Consider the following 17,876-nt stretch of genomic DNA (forward strand, 5'->3'; position numbering starts at 1 on the left):
ACAGATTCCTCTGTCCCCATCCGAACCGTACCTCCTAAATTAACGACCGCTGCAGCACGATGAGTACGCAACTCCTCCTGAACTTCTGAACTTAACTCTAATCCTTTAAATAATGGTTGTGCCCCATTTGGGTCTTGTCCAGTTACAGACAATCTTGTGCGAGCTTCCTGAGCTGCTTTCTGCTCATTTAAGTGTTTATCAAACTGCTCTGATATTATTTTCCAACTTTTCTCTAATTTTTTAGCAATTTTATCATCATCTATCCCACGCATCCATAAATCATGCCCTAATTTTTTCCACTCCTCTCTTTCAAAAACTTCATGAGGATCTTTAAAATACCCTAGTTGCTCCGCATATTCTAACAGCGGCAACAACTCCTTTTTCCAATTTAATTTTGTTCCCCGCTTTTCTAAAAAGCATTTAAAAACATCATACGTCGTCTGCCTTTCCATTATTACTCAAGCATTAATACCTGTGCGCACAGCTGTGTTAGCAGTAACGGCTTACGACGTCCTCGGCTCAACAGACTCCTCTCCTTCGCTGCCTTTCTTGTTTGAGTCAGCGTGCAGGTAGTCTCCGGTACTGCTCTCCCGGGCCGGTCCTTCTCGCTTCCAGTTTCACGGTCGAACCGCAGACTCTCCCGATTCCTACCGACTAATATAGTCTATGACCCTGTCTCGATCCTCTTCGTGAGGTCGAGAAGCCCTCTCTGGAGGTTCAGGAACCTCTCCGTCGGGTCCCTGTTGCCACTTGTCGCAAGAAGGGGTTGACACACGATCAATATGATCAGTCAGAGCCAACTTTATTGATCTGAGGGCGTTCTTTTATACACTTGTAATTATATAATACATATTTATTTGTGTTACAATTGGTTAACTGCGTTAATCAGCTCATGCATATTACAAAAGTAAGCTCATGGTTGGTTGGCATTAAAGAAGTGAATCCTCCTTCGGTAATCCCGAGGGATTCCCACACGTGGATTACATCCTCATTTTAATGACCACAATGTCCTGTTTGCTTGCTTGTAATTAGCTCCCAGGAGAGTAATCAAGGATGGTGTAGACTCGATACAAGACTATATATGGCTTTTCACCAAGGTTATTGGCTTCCTCTCAAGGTTGTTCAATGACTATATATAGTTTTGATTGTACTTAGCCTAACAGTAATGCCTTGCGATTCTAGTTAGCCTTAGTGTTGCTACCAGTAAGACCTTACAGGCCTTGCAGGCCTTGCATAGGCAATGCCCAATCATCGACAACCCTCCTCCTCAGCTGGTAGAAGATCCTGATGTCTGCTGGAAGCAGACTGGGAATCTAACAAAGCAAGGGAGGAGGGTCTGTCCTCACTCCTGGAGGAGAAGGAGAGAAAAAAGCCAGTTTCGAAAAAGCCAGTGTATAAAAAAATATTTTTTTACAGCGATTTGAGAGCTAAAAATCAGATCAGCTGCATCTGAAATCCAGAGCAGATCGTTTTCTCTCGGGAGAAACTGACAGATGAACTGCTGAGCTTTCTTCTCCTCAGCTGTGTCAGGTGCAGGACGTCCAGGAGGAGGGTGAAGCAACAGCTCTCCAAAAATGCTGCCTGCATTTCAGAGAAAAAGCCAGAGAGAGTGAGACAGAGCCAGCAGCTGCAGGGGTCACAAGTAAAATCCCCCAACCCCAGGCAAGGTGACACTTGAGGGCTCGCTCAGCCTGCCCAGGGGACTTTGGAGAAAGGGGTTTTGTGAGAAATGCTGCAAATCCCCTCTGAGCAGGGCAGTTGGAGTTGTGGCCTTACCAAGGATATGTGCATCCAAGTGGTTTTTCCCTGATTTTCTCAGCAGTTCCTGTAGAAATGCCATCAGATACTCAAACACATTTTTGTGGCACCTGGGCAGTTTAGAGATGATCTGAGGAGGTGGGGGAAAAAAAAAAACAAACCCACAATATTTATCTTGAAGATGTGGCAATGCCTCAGCAGCTTCATCTGCTTCCAGCATCACCCAGTTTGCAAACAACTGCTCTGAGTAGCCCAAAGCAGTCAAGATCCTTTATTTATTACCAGATAATTCAGTTTCTGAGAGCAAAACCCCTTTGCTGGTCTCACATAAAGCAGTTTGTCTCCTTTCCCTCTAAAATCAAAGGAGTTTTACCTGGCTGCTCAGTCTGTAGCTGCTGGCACTCTCCAGACATCTTCTGTAGAACCTGGAGCAGATGACAGGCTCTGCAGGCTCCCCAGGAAGAGCAGCAAAGCTTCAGCAACTGAGTGATTGCTGCCAACTGATCCCCAAGTGGTTAAGGAAAGGGGGGGCAAGAAGAGCCTGATCTGCTTTGGTGGAATTTCTGCTGAAACATTCACCTTGGCTCTGGGTTAAAAGAGTTCACAGCTGGGAGCTCAGACACCAACAGCACAAGGACCTGGCAGAGGTTTTCACACTGAGCACAAGGAAATGCAGCTGTCAGTCACCCCAAGGTGAGAGGGGGGAATTAAAACCCCCTGGGGGAACCCACTGATTGCATCTTTTCAGCTCTTGGCACTAAGTGACCCTCAGGGAACATCAGGCTGCAAGGATCCAGAGGGTGTCGTATCAGCCATGGCAGGACAGCCTCGGGGAGATGCAGTGGGCTTGGTGGTCGCAGGGACAGTGAAGGGAGGGGATGGCTCAGGCTGTCTGGGTGTCTCTTGGTGCAAGAGAATATAGAAAGAAACAGACTTGGGAACAAGTCCCCTATCATCACCCATTTTTTTTCCTTTTTCCCTTCCAGGTGATGATGGTCAAGCCCCAGGCCCATGCAGCCATTCACTGCACACAAGTCCCCTGGCGCTGCGTGTCTGACACACGTTTAATAAAAGAACACAGCCCCAGAGATTTTCTCTGTTCATCTTCAGATGGAGGAAGGGGGGCGGGGGGGTGTGAGTGAGGAAGATCTGCTCTCCCATTTCGTTTTTGCACCTCAGCAAATCCACTGCAAGATTTACACTCAAGAAATCAAAGGGTAAGGGATGCAGAAGGCTCCAACCACCATTTCCACTGACTCCCTAGAAATATGCAAGACCACACCATCAGTCACACTGCCCTACCTGCTCCAGAGGTGTCAGACCAGAAATGATGGTTTCAAGACAGAAAACACAACACAATCCAGCACAACAACAACAACATCAACCTGAAGAAACCAGGAACACAAACCAAGGGTCCCTAATCAAACCTTAAAAATGAAAACAAGCTTGCTTCCTTGAAAAGAAAGCCCAGGTTGGTAGGGCCTGGCCCAGCTGCTCATCACTGCTTGCTCTTCTGGGGCTCTGCCCAGCTCCCTGCCCCCAGCTCTTCATCCCTCCCTCCCTGTCCTTTGCCCATCACAACTTTGGGCTTTCACTGGCTGTCTCCCTCTCAACACTTCCCAATTCCTCCCTGACGGGTCTCAGAGCCACTGCTGTTTCTCTCTCTCTCTTTCTCCACATCTTTCTCTCCCTCTCCTCTCCTGGCCTTATTGTCCCTCTCTCTCCTGCAGCCTCTCCCCTTTCCTGCCTCTCCCTCCCCTCGCCCTTTCCCCTCTCTCCTGCTCCCTCTCCCACCCCTCTGTCACTCCCCTCTCCTGGGGCCTTTTCTGTCTCTCTCAGGCCCCTGGCCCGCTCTCTCTCCATCCCCCCTCTCTCCTCCTTCCCGCCCTTCTCCTCTCTCTCCCTCCCTGCCTCCCTCCTCCTCCCTCTTTGCCCCCTTCCCCTCCACCTCTTTCCCGCTCCTCACCACTCTTTGTCCTGCCTTCCCTCCCTGCCCAGATCCCCTTCCTCCTGCTCCCCCTCCCAGCTGGGCCGGGGCCGGGGCCGGGGCAGCCCCGGGGTCGGGCGGGCTCAGGCAGCAGGAGAGGAGGAGCGCCCCGGGGCGTGCTGGGAGCTGTAGTCCCGGGGCATGCTGGGAGCTGTAGTCCCGGGGCAAGCAGGGGGCTGCCCGGCGGACATCTTGGTTCCCGGCCCATGCTGGCAGGTGCTCTTTCCCCACTCTCCCCATCCCGCAGCCGGGGAAAAATTCCAGGAGGGCGGCGGGGATGAGCCAGCAGCTCCTAAAAGGCCTCCAAGTGAAGGAGGAAGCATGCAGAGGCGGGGGGGAAGCAAGGGCAGGTACCCTGGGAGGAGTAGAGAGGTGGTCGGAGCAGCTGGGGAGCAGGGCAGGAGAGCCACATCCATCCCAGGTAGGATTGAATCTTGCCGGGGTTGGAAAGAGCAATAAGAAAAGCTTTGAGAGGCACATAGGTGGGAATGAAAGGAGAAGCCAGGAAAATGTAGGCCCTCTCCTGAAGGAAATGTCAGACCTAGCTCCAGAGGATATTGAGAATGCTGAGGTTTTCCAGGACTTCCTTGCCTCAGTCTCCTCTGGGAAGTGCTCATTGCCTCATTGCAGAGGCCACAGCAGGGGAAAGCAGGGCCTGGGACAGCCAAGGAGCCCCCACTGGGGGAGAAGAAGAGCTTTGGCTCATCTAAAGAACCTGCAGGTGCACAAGTTTATGGGTGCAGTCTGAGGGGTTCAGAGGGCATTTTGGGGGTCCTGGAGGGGGCGTATGGGGAAGGGCAGAGGAGGCCCAGCTCAGGTGGAGGAACAAAGCAAGGCAAGACACTGCTCTCCCAGAGACTCTGTTTTCCTGCCATGGCCTGCAGCCAGGTCTCCTCCAAAGTTGTGTTTGCCAGAGCTGCTTTGAGCAGTTGCAAAATTGTCTGCTCTTAAGTAGCTCTGTATCATGCTTTGCTTTCTGCTTCTTCAAAGCTGAAAATATTTCTTTTGTTCTTTGGATCCAATCAGTGCAATACCCAGACTTACACAAGGATGCACTCGGCTACAGACAGCACAAATGCTCCATTTCAGACCCCAGCTGCTCTGATCTGAGGTACAGAGGCTCTATATAGCTGGTCTGAGGAGGTAGAGAAGGTATCAGCAAGTAAAAGATGCTCAAAATTTTGCCAAGGGAAAAAAAGCCAAACCAACAACAACAACAAAGAAGAAACTAACAAAAATAATTCCTTGTTTTTGTACAGCCCTGGGGAAAGCCAATGGATTTTTCCTGGGAAAAAGTTCTGGTAAACATCAGTGGAAGAAAAGCAAGATGAATAGATGTAAACTGGACCTAAAGGAGAGGAAGAGCAATAACCTAAAGAACTGTTCCTGTTTATACTCATTAGATCTGCCACTCTTTAGTCATCACAGCGAGCATCATATTTGTATGTTGGCTGGAAAGAAAGCTCTCCCTCTGTAAAGCCTTCAAAGACTGCATTTGCATTCCTTTGCCTCATTCAGTACCTGGTCATACTGCCAGAGCTCTGGAAAAGCTTTCTCTTCCACCAGCTGCTTCACTTTTGCCACATCCAGATCCTCCAGACGATAGTTGAGGTCACCCAGCATCCCTCCGCACACCCGCACCGCATTTCAGCGTCTCCGGGATGGTGACCCCACCGCTCCCTCCTCCACCCCCCCGGTACCCCCGGGTCTTCGGCACCTACGCGCGTTGCCCGCCGCTCTCCACCAGCCTCAGCAGACGGCTCTCCTGGCTCTCCCTGTCGACCAGAACCCCCTGCACCGCCTGGGCCGAGGGTCAAGGAAGGACGGGACCAGACAGGACCGGACGGGATCAGACGGGAAGAGACGGAACCAGATGGGACCCCCGGGGCCGCCCCCCGTAGGCACCATCGCGACCGAGCCAAAGGATACGATCCGGCAGATCTTCACCTCCTCCAGGCTCTCCTGGATGGCCACCAACTGATCCATCCTCGGTACCGGTACCGGTTCCGGTGGCCGCCCCACTCCAGCCGCTCAGCGGAGCTCTCACGAAGCATCGTTGCGGAGCCACCGCTCCCCCCGCTAACGGCACCGCCCGCCAATGGCACCGACACGGCCCGGTCCGGCCCGGGCTCCTCTTCTCCGGCCCGGCCCCGGTTCCTCCGGCCTTTGCCCCCAGCGGCACCGGACACGGAATGACGCGGCGGGGCCGGCAGAGCGGTCCCCGGGAATAGGGGCTGTTAAAAACGTTTGACTCGTCTTAGCGATAACAAAACTTTTATTGTAAATGAGAGAGATATATATGCAAAGCAGCGCGCTGGGCGACCGAGGCAGCACACCTCCGCCAACGGTTCGTGCCTTGGATAGGGTAAAGCAGTCCTTTTATACTTTCGGTAACCCCCCTCCCTCTTAGTCCTTTATTAGTTTCTCATTGGAGGCTCTTTCGCGGGCTCTCTGTATTGGTCCCTGGTCCGCAGGTTCTGTCCCGTTGCTAAGGGAAGAGCTTCTTTGTTCTGTCTTGCGGACTTGCCTCGTGGTCTTCGACATGCCCCAACATGTTTTCCCACAAACAACCCGAACAAAAACCCCGATCCTATGATTACAAACCACACCCAATTAAACATTCTAGGGAAGGATTCATTCAACAAAACAATAAAAATTTCAACTGGTATTTATTACAGGGGCGGTGGTGGCGGGGGCTGGCGGGACAACGGGACCGGGAGCAGCTCCCATCCCATGCACAGGGAGGTAAAGGGGGGGGGCACGATCTCCGCCCTGGTCCCAGAGGAAAGGGGAGAGGGGCAGGAGGGTTGATTTCTTGGTGAAAGCAGGAGATGTCCCGTTTTAACAAAAAATGGGTGGGATTTTTGAGACAGAAACCCCCTGGGTTTCATCCCATTTCCAGGCGCTGGGGAGAGGCTGCCACTGGGGCCTGAAACAAAAAACTCAGCCCAAACCCTGGGCTGTGGCTTTGAGGCACCAGAGCAGGATGAGGCAGCCTGGAAGGAGCCAGACAGCAATTCCTCCAGGCTGCAGCAATTCCTCCAGGCTCCAGAAATTCCTCCTCCGGGCTCCAGAAATTCCTCCTCCAGGCTCCAGAAATTCCTCCAGGCTGTAGCAATTCCTCCTCCAGGCTGCAGCAATTCCTCCGCCAGGCTCCAGAAATTCCTTCTGACTCCAGAAATTCCTCCTCCAGGCTGTGCTCATCCCATCTGATGTAAACACTTTGAAAATACAAAATATGTCTCTTGAATCAGTATTTTTTCTGCTCTTTTTAAAATATACCAAACATCCTCAATTAACAGATTTTTCCCCCAAACTTAACTAGCTTCTGTTTTATATCATGCTTGACAAGCTCCTAAAGATAAGACTGCTTATCCAGTCGCCTCCTGGTACATGGTCCAGACAAAGGTAATAAATTGAGCAGGGTACCAAGGACTGAAAGACAATAATAAATAAAAGAGAAGTTCTTGAGATGGCAAAATCTGTGTTATTTCTAGCAAGTCTGTGTGCCAGTGATTTATGAAAAGACAGAACTCCTTCTGCTGTATAAAACTCCAAGAGAAAAAGGAGAAGTGCTCGGCTCTTCTTCTCCCCCCCCCCCTCTCAGCACTTCGGCTTCAAGCTACGGGACAGAGAAGCGGCAGGAGCGACAGACCCTACGCACCCGACTACAGCCAGAGGCCAGGGCCGGCGGACGGTGATAACATCTTGATTGCTCTCTCCTTCTTTTCTCTTCTTAATGACTCTTCTCTCCAAAGTAACTAATTGTATAAATCCTAAATAAATCCTTTTAACTTGTTAAAATCATAAAGCCTGATTATTTTCGTAAATTCACGCGTCGTCTATGAGTAGTGGCTGAATTTTCCTCTCAAACAAAATATAAATAATAACTCGGATCGTAACACCATCCCATCCCATCCCATCCCTGCAACCCAGGAGCTGCCCAGCCGGTGGCATCGCAGGAGGACTGGGGAGTGAAAGCCTCCGTGGAGCCAGGGCCAGCGCTGTCCTCCTGCAGCACCCAGGCTCTCCTGGCCTCCCCAGAACCCCCCATCACAGACACACGGACTCTTTATATTTTTGCAATCTTTTCATTAAAGAGACACCTGTGGGAGGGGGGAGCAGGGCGTGTGGCATTGAGGTGACACGGGGGAGCTTTGCCCAGCTCCATCCAATGCAGGAACAGCTCTGCTCTGCCTTAAGCAGGAGAGGATCACAGATGTGATGTAGGATCATCTAAAACAGGAGACACATTTGGATGAATCCCATTTTCCTGCTTAAGAATTGGAGCTGGAGCACAGTTACTCATCCTACTTACCCAGGTGAGGTATTTCCATAGCAGAGTAGTTTTACACTAACAAGAAGCTGCCCACAGAGGCTGTGCTGCAAGCAGATTATTAACTAGAGCAGATCCTGTGCCTTCAGTCAAGGCAGATTTTTGTGTTTTTTCAGCAGACTTAACACACACCCTCTTGTTCCTCTTCCTGAGGTCACTGGTTCCAGCACCTGCAGTCCCAGCAGCACCAAGGCAGACACTGCAGCAGCTCCCAGAAATCATCATTAGCTTGCAGGTCTCACAGGTCTTCAGCAGGGCAGGGAAGAATCTCTCTTTGTAGCTCCCTCAGTGCACAGATTTAGTGCTTTTCCCCTGTGTACACTGGGGAGTCTCGATTACAAGGGTTTAAAATTTCTCTGAAATGTCAGACACCAAACACCAGCCCTGGGACACTGCAGGTTTGGGAGTGAAGCTGAGGAATGGGAGGTGGAAAGAACTTCTTTACTGAGAGGGTGCTCAGACATTGGAATGGGCTGCCCAGGGAAGGGGTGGATTCTCCATCCCTGGAGATATTTAAAAAGAGCCTGGATGTAGCACTCAGTGCCATGGGCTCTGAGGTCCCTTCCAACCCAGCCAATTCTAGGATTCTATTCTATGATTCTATGAAATGTGTGGAGGTTTTGTGTCACCATCCAGGTGGGAGTGAGGCTTGCTCTGAACCAACAGCCTGAACCCAGTTACTGCAAAACACCTCATTGAGTTAAACTGGTTTTGTCAAGAGATCTGAACCATCCTGAGAAATGCTCCTTTCAGTCTTGTCTGCTCACCCAAACATTGATTATTTTGAGTGAAACAGAGAAATGTGAAACAGATCCCTGGGGGCAGAAATGAGCTGCCTGGGGGGTGTGGATATCCTGGGTTTCACTGTTTGGCTTTTATTTGCAGGCAAAGCAAAGTCAAACCTGAAGTGACAGCTGAGATGGTGCAATCCTCTGATGTGATGGATTCAAGAAAGGCTTCACTCTTGCCAGAACCGGACTTTGGAGTCAGAGGTACTTTAATAACAGCTCGTCTGAAAGAGATGGAGGATTCCTACACAGAAATCCAGAACTTCAGGTAAGGATCACTCCTGAGAAGAACTTACTATAAAGCTGTCAAAATCACTCTTGTTTGTTATTTTATCTGATGTCCCTGTGAGTAAGAAATTCATGAGAAAAGGATGATTCAGGCTTTTCAGCAGCTTTGGTTCCTCGTTTGAGAGAATTTCATTCATGTCTTTTTCAAGGCTTGCCACATGGTTCTTGTTAAAAAAATGGCTTTTTTGACATTACTTTTTCCTGAGTTTATTTCAGATTCTGTCTGAAAATACATCAAGCGTGTGCACCTCTGGCTTTCTCTCTCACTGCTTCTGTTCACTACTTCTCCATAAAGGTGTTCACAAGAGCTTGAGTGAAATATAAGTCGTATCAAAACTTTACTGTGGTTTAAATAATTTTATCTATGTTATTCTGTAAATTTATCATTTCAAACTGCTACTGGATAGCTCTTGTCTTTATATATATATATATATATGTAAAAATGTGTAACCTGTAAAACATGCCTATGAACATGCTACTGAAATGAAATCATTTTAGGGGTTTACACTTTGTCACATTTTCCAAATTCCCCCCTGGAAACCTTTTACTGGGAAGTGGTTATGTGCAATATGAAGTACAGGGGTTAATAACAGTGGTGTTTCCATCAGCTCTGCCCTCTGCAGCTCTGGGATTTAGCTCATTTCTTTGCAGATTTTTTGCTGGGACATACAATGTGAATGGTCAGGCCCCCAAAGAGAGCCTTGAGCCTTGGCTGAGGTGTGATGCTGAGCCACCAGACATCTACTGCGTGGGGTGAGTGTCCCCTCCTGGCCTGGGGCTTTCCTGTGACTGCAGCAGGGGGTGTCCAGCTCCTTAGCTTTACAGAGCCTCCAATCAGCAGAACTGAATGTTGAGTTTTCAGCTATAAATTGAAATAAATTATAAATTGAGTACAAGTTGATGTAGTTCTTTCCCAGAGGAAAGGGATGGAGTTATCAACAAGTGCATGCATCTCTGGGTTCCTTCCTCTGACACAGTTTCCAGGAGGTTGTTCTGAGTAAAGAAGCTTTCTTTTTCTGTGGAACACCACGGGAAGAGGAATGGTTGAAAGCTGTCACTGAGAGTCTTCACCCAGATGCCAAATCTGAAAAGGTAAACGTGGAATCACTTCCCACCTGGGCCTCTTTCCCTCTGCTTTCTCTTCTTCTCCACCGCTGTCTCCTCCAGGGGTTCGTGGGCTTTTTGCTCTGAAGTGATGGAGGGGGAGTTGCTGTGCAGGGACAGGACAGGAGACCAGAGCAAGGAAATTGCTGCTGTCTTGGGGGAGGAGAATAGGAATCATCTTAGTCTCTTCATCTACACAATCCATGGTGGGATGAGTTTGAAGGTATCTTGGTTGGAACACTGCTGCTGTTTTGGTCTTGCTCCTCTCTTGTCACTGTTAGTGAAGGGAAATTCCTCCTGTGGGCTGTGCCTGGGCTGTAGGTTTTGTTTTGGGCTTCAGCTTTCTTCCCTGTGGTGTTTGGTCCCTGGCTCCTCTGGGTGCTGTGCTGTGAGTGCCCAGCTGGTCCTTCTGATGAGCCTGGAATTCTTTTTTCTTTTTTTTTTTTAATCTGTATTTTTGTGGCTCATGTTCTGGACAGGGGGCGATGGGTCTTCTCTCTTCAAACCTCTCCCCTTGTAGTATTTCCTGGAACAGGGTCTGTTTTCCAGGTGAAACACGTGAGGCTGGTTGTTGCGTGAGAGGAATCTCGCTGCGGGCGTGAGCTTGGTTCGTGAACAGAGTCAGTCGAGCTAGTGCTGGTTTGGATTAGTATCAGAGAATTAAGTTCGATCCGCCTGGCTCTGGGACCTGCTCGAACCACACCCTGCCGAAATCGGGCATGCGCATCTGGGCTAGCCCCAGCTGGCACAGGCGGTGCGGGCACCGTCCGGGCACCTGCTGCCTACAGCTGGTGGGAATCATGCTCCTGTTGTACGTGAGAGAGGATCCGGTGATGAACATCTCCGAGGTGGAAGCTGAGACTGTGGGCACTGGGATCATGGGGAAGATGGTAGGAATGGTGGCAACCCTGGGCTGAGGCTCCTCTGTTGTGTGTAAAAGCCCCTGAGCAATTCTTTGTCTTTTATCTTTCAGGGTAACAAAGGTGGTGTTGCCATAAGGTTTAAATTCCATAACACTACTACTCTGTGCATTGTGAATTCTCACCTGGCATCTCACATAGAGGAATACAAGAGGAGGAACCAGGACTTCCAGGACATCTGCTCTCGGATGCAGTTCCGCCAGTCAGATCCCAACTTGGCCTCTCTCACCATTGCCAAACATGAGTATGCTCCCCCCTCTGTGGGCTGTGCCCATCACTCCGTGGGGCAGGGAGAACTTGAGGAACACAGGAGAGTGCCAGGTTCTCCTGGCTGGGATGTGGGAAGGGGTCAGAAATGCTTTACTGGAACCCTGGGGCTGAGGGTGGTCACTGTCCAGGTCTGACAAGTCACTTGCCACCCTGTGCTCTCCCAGCTTTGTTTTATTTTCAAGTGAGGATGTGGCAGCAATGTGCACTGATTTCCCCAGGGGGATTTCATCTCTGGGATATCAGAAGCACCAGTTATCAAGAGGCAGTGACAAGGATGCAGAACGGGAATTAAAAGCAGCAAAAAATAGAAAATAAAGCTTCACTTTCAGGTTTTCACTGCTGCTTGTTGTCTCTGATGGCCAAGCAGACACAGCACCCAGCTGACAGTGTTGGGAGGAGCTGCTGGGTCCTGCCTGTGGCCAGACCGTGCACACTTGTGCTCTGTGTTCTCCTGCAGTGTGATTTTATGGCTGGGTGACCTCAACTATCGTCTGGAGGATCTGGATGTGGCAAAAGTGAAGCAGCTGGTGGAAGAGATAGCTTTTCCAGAGCTCTGGCAGTATGACCAGGTACTGCTGTCCCCTGCCTGCAAGTGGGGCTGCTCAGAAACTGCACACCCACTGCTCAGCCTTCTCCGTGCTGAGCTTGTCCCTTTTAGATGGGAATTGTGCTTGAGTTTATTTAAAATTAAATGTTTTGTCCTTTTTTTGTTTTGTTTGGTTTTGGTTTTCTTTCCTAGCTAAAGAGGCAAATGAATGCAAATGCAGTCTTTGAAGGCTTTACAGAGGGAGAGCTTTCTTTCCAGCCAACATACAAATATGATGCTGGCTGTGATGACTGGGACACAAGGTGATGTGCAGTCTGATGTTATCACTGAAGGAAGTAAAAAAAAAAAAACAAAAAGCTAAAGAATGGCAGATCTAATGACTATAAACAGGAACAGTTCTTAGGTTATTGCTCTTCCTCTCCTTTAGGTCCAGTTTACATCTATTCATCTTGCTTTTCTTCCACTGATGTTTACCAGAACTTTTTCCCAGGAAAAATCCATTGGCTTTCCCCAGGGCTGTACAAAAACAAGGAATTATTTTTGTTAGTTTCTTTTTTGTTGTTGTTGTTGGTTTGGCTTTTTTTCCCTTGGCAAAATTTTGAGCATCTTTTACTTGCTGATACCTTCTCTACCTCCTCAGACCAGCTATATAGAGCCTCTGTACCTCAGATCAGAGCAGCTGGGGTCTGAAATGGAGCATTTGTGCTGTCTGTAGCCGAGTGCATCCTTGTGTAAGTCTGGGTATTGCACTGATTGGATCCAAAGAACAAAAGAAATCATTTTCAGCTTTGAAGAAGCAGAAAGCAAAGCATGATACAGAGCTACTTAAGAGCAGACAATTTTGCAACTGCTCAAAGCAGCTCTGGCAAACACAACTTTGGAGGAGACCTGGCTGTAGGCCATGGCAGGAAAACAGAGTCTCTGGGAGAGCAGTGTCTTGCCTTGCTTTGTTCCTCCACCTGAGCTGTAATTTTGGCCTCTGTTTTAGTGAGAAATGTCGTGTTCCTGCCTGGTGTGACCGGATACTCTGGAAAGGGCAGAACATTGCTCAGCTGAGCTACAGGAGCCACATGGCTCTGAAGATCAGTGACCACAAACCAGTCAGCTCTGTGTTTGATATCGGGGTGAGTACAGCAGAGCTGGAGGAAAAAACTCCTGCTGCTGCTGCTGCTGGTGCTGCTGGTGCTGCTGGTGCTGCTGGTGCTAGTGGTGGTGCTGGTGCTGCTGGTGCTGCTGGTGCTGCTGGTGCTGCTGGTGCTGGTGCTGCTGCTGCTGCTGCTGCTGGTGCTGCTGCTGCTGCTGCTGCTGCTGCCGGTGCTGGTGCTACGGCTGCTCCTCCTCCTCCTCCTCCTCCCCTCTCTCCCTCCTCCTCCTCCTCCTCCTCTGTGGGGAGGGGGAAGGAGAAGGGAGGTTCTGCTCTTTTCCCTCTCCTGCTTTTATGGCTCCACAGGGAACAAAGACTTGGAAGGTGGGCTGGGTAAGGTACTGAGCTAGAATTGTTGTTCATGGGGTTAAGTGATGCTCCAGCTGAGCAGTATATTGCAGGAGTAGAATGGTCCCTTTGCCTTTTTTACTTATTTTCCAAGTGATTTTCACAGAAACTTGCAGTGCAGGAATACTGCTTCACTGACATCATGACAGTGGCTTGCCTAACAAATTTTTTAAGGAAAAAACAGGCTCCTCAAGCACTGACTGAGTGACTGTCTCACTAGTTATGGCAAGTGCCAAAAATCACCCTTTGCTCTGCATCCCACGAGGTCTCAGAGCATCCCTGCTTATCCCATGTGTCACGTGCAGGGGTCTGCTGCTGCCATCACATCACTCCCTATGTTTCCAGCTGTGTTTCAGCTCCCTGGCAGAGGCCCTGTAAATGCCAGCTGCCACACGGTGTGTCCTTTTCAGGTGAAGGTTGTGGATGAGGAGCTTTACCGAAAAGCCTTCGAAGAAGTCGTGCGCTCCCAGGACAAGATGGAAAACGCCAGCATCCCCTCAGTCACCCTGTCCCAGAGGGAGGTAAAATCTATTTATTTGTGTGCTCTGGCTCACTGGGGAGGCTGAGAAACCCCGCACCCCAGGAGGGTATCCCTGCCATAAAACTACACTGGATAGAGACTAGACCCTGAGGTCTGGCAGCACTGAAACAGAAAATTTTGACTTCCAGCTGTTCTGTGTTGATTGGCCTGAGAAATCCTGCCATTCAAATGCCATTCACAGCTCCAGGCTGAACTGGCGGGTGTGTTGCTCCCTGAGGTGGGGAGAGAGAGAGAAAAAAGGTAGTTTGTTCCCCTTGCTCTGCCTTGTTTCTTTGCAACATAAAATGTAAAATCTGAACGATGCGGAGAAGGTCCCAAACCCAACGTTTGCTTTGTGTGATGGGGACTAAAAAAGATAAGGAAGTGAGACTGCTCCAGTTGCATTTGGGTTTTTTGGGGGGGACGTGTTTTTGAAAGGGGCTTTAGCACACAGAGCAAGCAGGTGTGATCCTTTGTCATCCTGGAAGCTGTGCAGAAGCAAGGGGTTAAGCTGGGGATCTTGCTGCTTAATGATTAAACCACGGGAGAGGGATTGGTGCTTGGCCAGGTGGCCCTGGCTGATGATGTTCCCTGGCATTGGTTCCTAGTTCTATTTTGCAGACGTGAAGTATATGCAGCTGCAGGTGGGGAGGGTCACAATCTGCAATGGAGAAGTGGCCTGCCAGTTTGAATTTATCAACAAACCAGATGAGAAAGCCTACTCCAAGAAGTGGCTGGCTGCTAATCCCAGCAAGGGCTTTCTGCACCCAGGTGAGCTCCTTGTTGTTCCTCTCATTAATCAGCTCATGTTGTCACCTTAATTCTGGCTTAATTTTGACCCTGTTATGCCTCAGAATGCAGGCTTATTGATTTCATACCTTTTGTCCCCAAGTATGGATTTTATCATCTCCCTGCAGGTGCTGAGAAAACAGTGATGTTGGAGGTGTTTGTTAATAAATCAACAGCTACACACTTAAACTCTGGAGAGGAAAAACTTGAAGATATCTTGGTCCTGCATCTTCAGAGGGGGAAGGATTATTTTATTTCTGTAACGGGGAACTACTTGCCAAGTTGCTTTGGGGCTCCTCTCCACACCCTGTGCCACATGAGGGAACCTATCCAGGACATGTCAGCAGAATCTATTCAGAAACTCTATTCAGAGTTAAGGGCAAGAATTCCCTTCCAAACCCACAAGAATGATCCAAAGTAGATGTTAAATCCTGTTGCTTGCTAAAGAACCTTTTGCACTCCCCTGCTCTCTCCTCTGAGGATGCTGGTACAGCTTGTGCATGTGTTGTTTCTTCTCTCTGGAGTGTTGGTGCCCAAGTGCCTGTTGTGCTAGTCTGGTGTAAAGGCTGCTGAGTGAAGCTGCAGTTTCTGACCAAGGAGGAATTCTCAGGTAAAAGCTCTGTGAAGCATTTTTGCCAGAACTTGGATAGCTACCTTTTCTTTTTCCCCCCTCACTCTCAGCCCCTGGTGCCACTGGAGATCAGTGATGATGCCATCGAAGCTGAAAAGCCCGTGGACATTCCAAAGGAGCTGTGGATGATGGTGGATCATCTCTACAGGAATGCTTCCCAGCAGGTTGGCAGTCTTCGTGCTGGAGACACAGGATGGGACTTTTTTTGTCTTAGCTTTAGATTTGAGGATGCTCCTGGTCATGAGAATTTCTGCGGATGTTTGGGCAGTGGTAGAGGGGAGCCCCAGGGTGTTCTGTTCCCTGACAGTGCCTCTTGCTGGGAGTTTCCAGACAGCTGACAGTGACACAGCTCAGTAATTTATCCAACTAACTTTTCGTTTCCTGGAGAATGAGTTAAGTGTGTGCTTTGCAGGAGTACCTGTTCCAGCAGCCAGGCCTCAAGTCTGAATTTGAGCAAATCCGGGACTGTTTGGACAAAGGAATCCACGACAGCCTCTGTATCCTTGCAGCCTGATGTCTTTACAGCCTCTGCAAGGTGACTGATGAGGGCCGTAAGGAGGCTGGGGAAGAACGCTTTCAGGCTCCCCTGACAGTGGGGCCACTGGCTGAGCCTGCACACGAACTGGGGTGCCTGCAGAGAAGACACAGGGGCAGCTCTCAGTGCACTGCTTCAGGGTGACCCCACAAGCCCCTCTGGGCCAGCACCCAACTCTGGCACCCGACTCTGGCTCTTGCCCTAGGTTTCCAGCTGCAGTGCAGGGCAGGGGGTGCAGGCAGTGGGGAAGCAGAGTGCTGCCCAGAATGCTGCAGGGCTCCTGTTTGTGCCTGGGGGGCCCCAGCAGCTGCGGGGTGGTAGGGCTGGGGGCAGCGGAGGCCTCATCCTGCCAAGGAGAGGCTGTGCTGGGCTGCAGAGCCCAGAAGGCCTCCCAGCAGAGCCCAGGGGAGTAAAGAGGGCAGCAGCCCTGCCCAAGTGCTGCCCGCGGGGCTGGGCTAGAGGGCAGCTGTCCTTGCCCCTTGCCGCATGCCCCTCTGCAGGCTCAGGTCCCACAGCAGCCTTACGTCATCAAAGAGGGTGGGGAGCTTCTCTGCCAGCAGCACAGCGATGGGGCTGGCCTCCACATTCAACATGGGACCAGCCATGATCTCTCTTAGGAGCAGCGGGCCCTGCTGCCTGACTTCTGCAAAGTTGTCCTGCATCTTCCAGATGCTTCTGAAGCTGTCCCTCTGCCCCAGGAAGCCACCAGCTGGGAGCCTCCAGTCCCCGGAGCAGGGACAGAGGGCTCTGCTGTCAGTCCCTCTGCCCTCCAGCCCTTCCTGCTGGGGCAGTGCTCAGCACCCCTGGGTGTCCACAGGCAGGGCTTCCCCCCGGACGGGCTGTGTCAGCCCCCAGGCCCTGAGCTGGCATGGGGAACCAGGAGCTGGACAGTGCCGGGCTCCTGCAGCTTCGCTCATCTCTCACGGCTGTCATTCTTTCAGCTGCTGGGCTGCCAGACATTGCAAAGACTTCGAGTGACCTGGGCTGCCTGCGGTCATGTCTGAAGTGTGGCAGTCACAGTGTCCGTCTGCTGGCACTCAGGGCCTTGGTGGAGCTGTGGGCACATCCACAGATGGGGAGTGAGGCGGAGTCAGGCGGAGCTGCGTTGGCAGCCTGGGGCTGGGGCATGGGGGTAACGTGGTGCTTTGGTCCTGGCTGTTAACTCTTCTGCTAAATGCTACCTGCCAGGAAGTGGTTATTTTTCCCAACGCTGCTTCCTCTCTTTCTCTTTATAGTCCTAGTGACCAACTGTCAGCAAGTGCAGCTCAGGAGAAGGCAGAAGCAGATGATGCAGGTGATGCAGACGACATCATTGTCCTCAGCACTCCCCAGTGGGAAGAAGCTTCTGGCCCTACGTTGGATGCAGCTGCTGTGGACAGAGGAGGCAGGATTTTGAAGTCTGGAGGAGCTCAGGAGGAAAAGGACCCAGGCCTTTTCTTGAGGTGGTTTGTATTGTCAGCACTGACTGTGTTTCCTGTTGACTTCAGCACAGGCATCAGGTGGAGCAGCACAAGAAGTTTTGTGAATGTGCTGATTCGTTACTCGTTGGCGATGCTTCTTGTCAAGCTGTGAGGGCAGCTGTGACTCCATGTCCACTAGCAGGGTTGTTGTATTACCTTGTCCTCCAGACAAAACATTCAATTGCCTTGTGATCAAACACCTAGCTCCTTCTATGAGGTTTTAAAATCCAGTCTATGGTTTGGAGGCCACAGAGCCCTAAAGGAATCTTAGAAAACCAGTATATTTAGATAATGCAATGTTGTCTTCTGCTTTACCTGTGAGAGCCTACAGTGGGAGGTTTTATTCTTTCTGGGTTCTTCAGTTCTGTTTTATCAGAACTGTGTGGTAAGTGGTCAGCAGATAGTGTCCAGGGGACATTTCTTGGCATTATTACTGCAGTCTCTGTCTGGC

The 17,876-nt window shown here is 50.4% G+C and overlaps 1 protein-coding gene across 1 annotated transcript in view; it reads left to right on the top strand.

Annotated features, from left to right (window-relative positions):
* Window positions 1–7,138: 7,138 nt before the first annotated feature.
* Window positions 7,139–17,876, top strand: part of LOC139800050 (type II inositol 1,4,5-trisphosphate 5-phosphatase-like) — a 180,474-nt gene continuing 169,736 nt past the window's right edge. Inside the window, exons 1-15 of the mRNA XM_071752740.1 lie at window positions 7,139–7,153; window positions 8,878–9,137; window positions 9,809–9,910; window positions 10,135–10,249; window positions 10,811–10,828; window positions 11,050–11,151; window positions 11,235–11,425; window positions 11,909–12,020; window positions 12,191–12,300; window positions 12,987–13,122; window positions 13,901–14,011; window positions 14,619–14,781; window positions 14,928–15,164; window positions 15,482–15,594; window positions 15,843–15,927. Of these exons, the coding sequence (XP_071608841.1) occupies window positions 7,139–7,153; window positions 8,878–9,137; window positions 9,809–9,910; window positions 10,135–10,249; window positions 10,811–10,828; window positions 11,050–11,151; window positions 11,235–11,425; window positions 11,909–12,020; window positions 12,191–12,300; window positions 12,987–13,122; window positions 13,901–14,011; window positions 14,619–14,781; window positions 14,928–15,164; window positions 15,482–15,594; window positions 15,843–15,927 (1,870 nt within the window). The remainder of the gene's footprint in view (window positions 7,154–8,877; window positions 9,138–9,808; window positions 9,911–10,134; window positions 10,250–10,810; window positions 10,829–11,049; window positions 11,152–11,234; window positions 11,426–11,908; window positions 12,021–12,190; window positions 12,301–12,986; window positions 13,123–13,900; window positions 14,012–14,618; window positions 14,782–14,927; window positions 15,165–15,481; window positions 15,595–15,842; window positions 15,928–17,876) is intronic.

The sequence above is a fragment of the Heliangelus exortis genome, chromosome 9, assembly GCF_036169615.1.
Source record: "Heliangelus exortis chromosome 9, bHelExo1.hap1, whole genome shotgun sequence".
Classification (NCBI taxonomy): Eukaryota; Metazoa; Chordata; class Aves; order Apodiformes; family Trochilidae; genus Heliangelus; species Heliangelus exortis.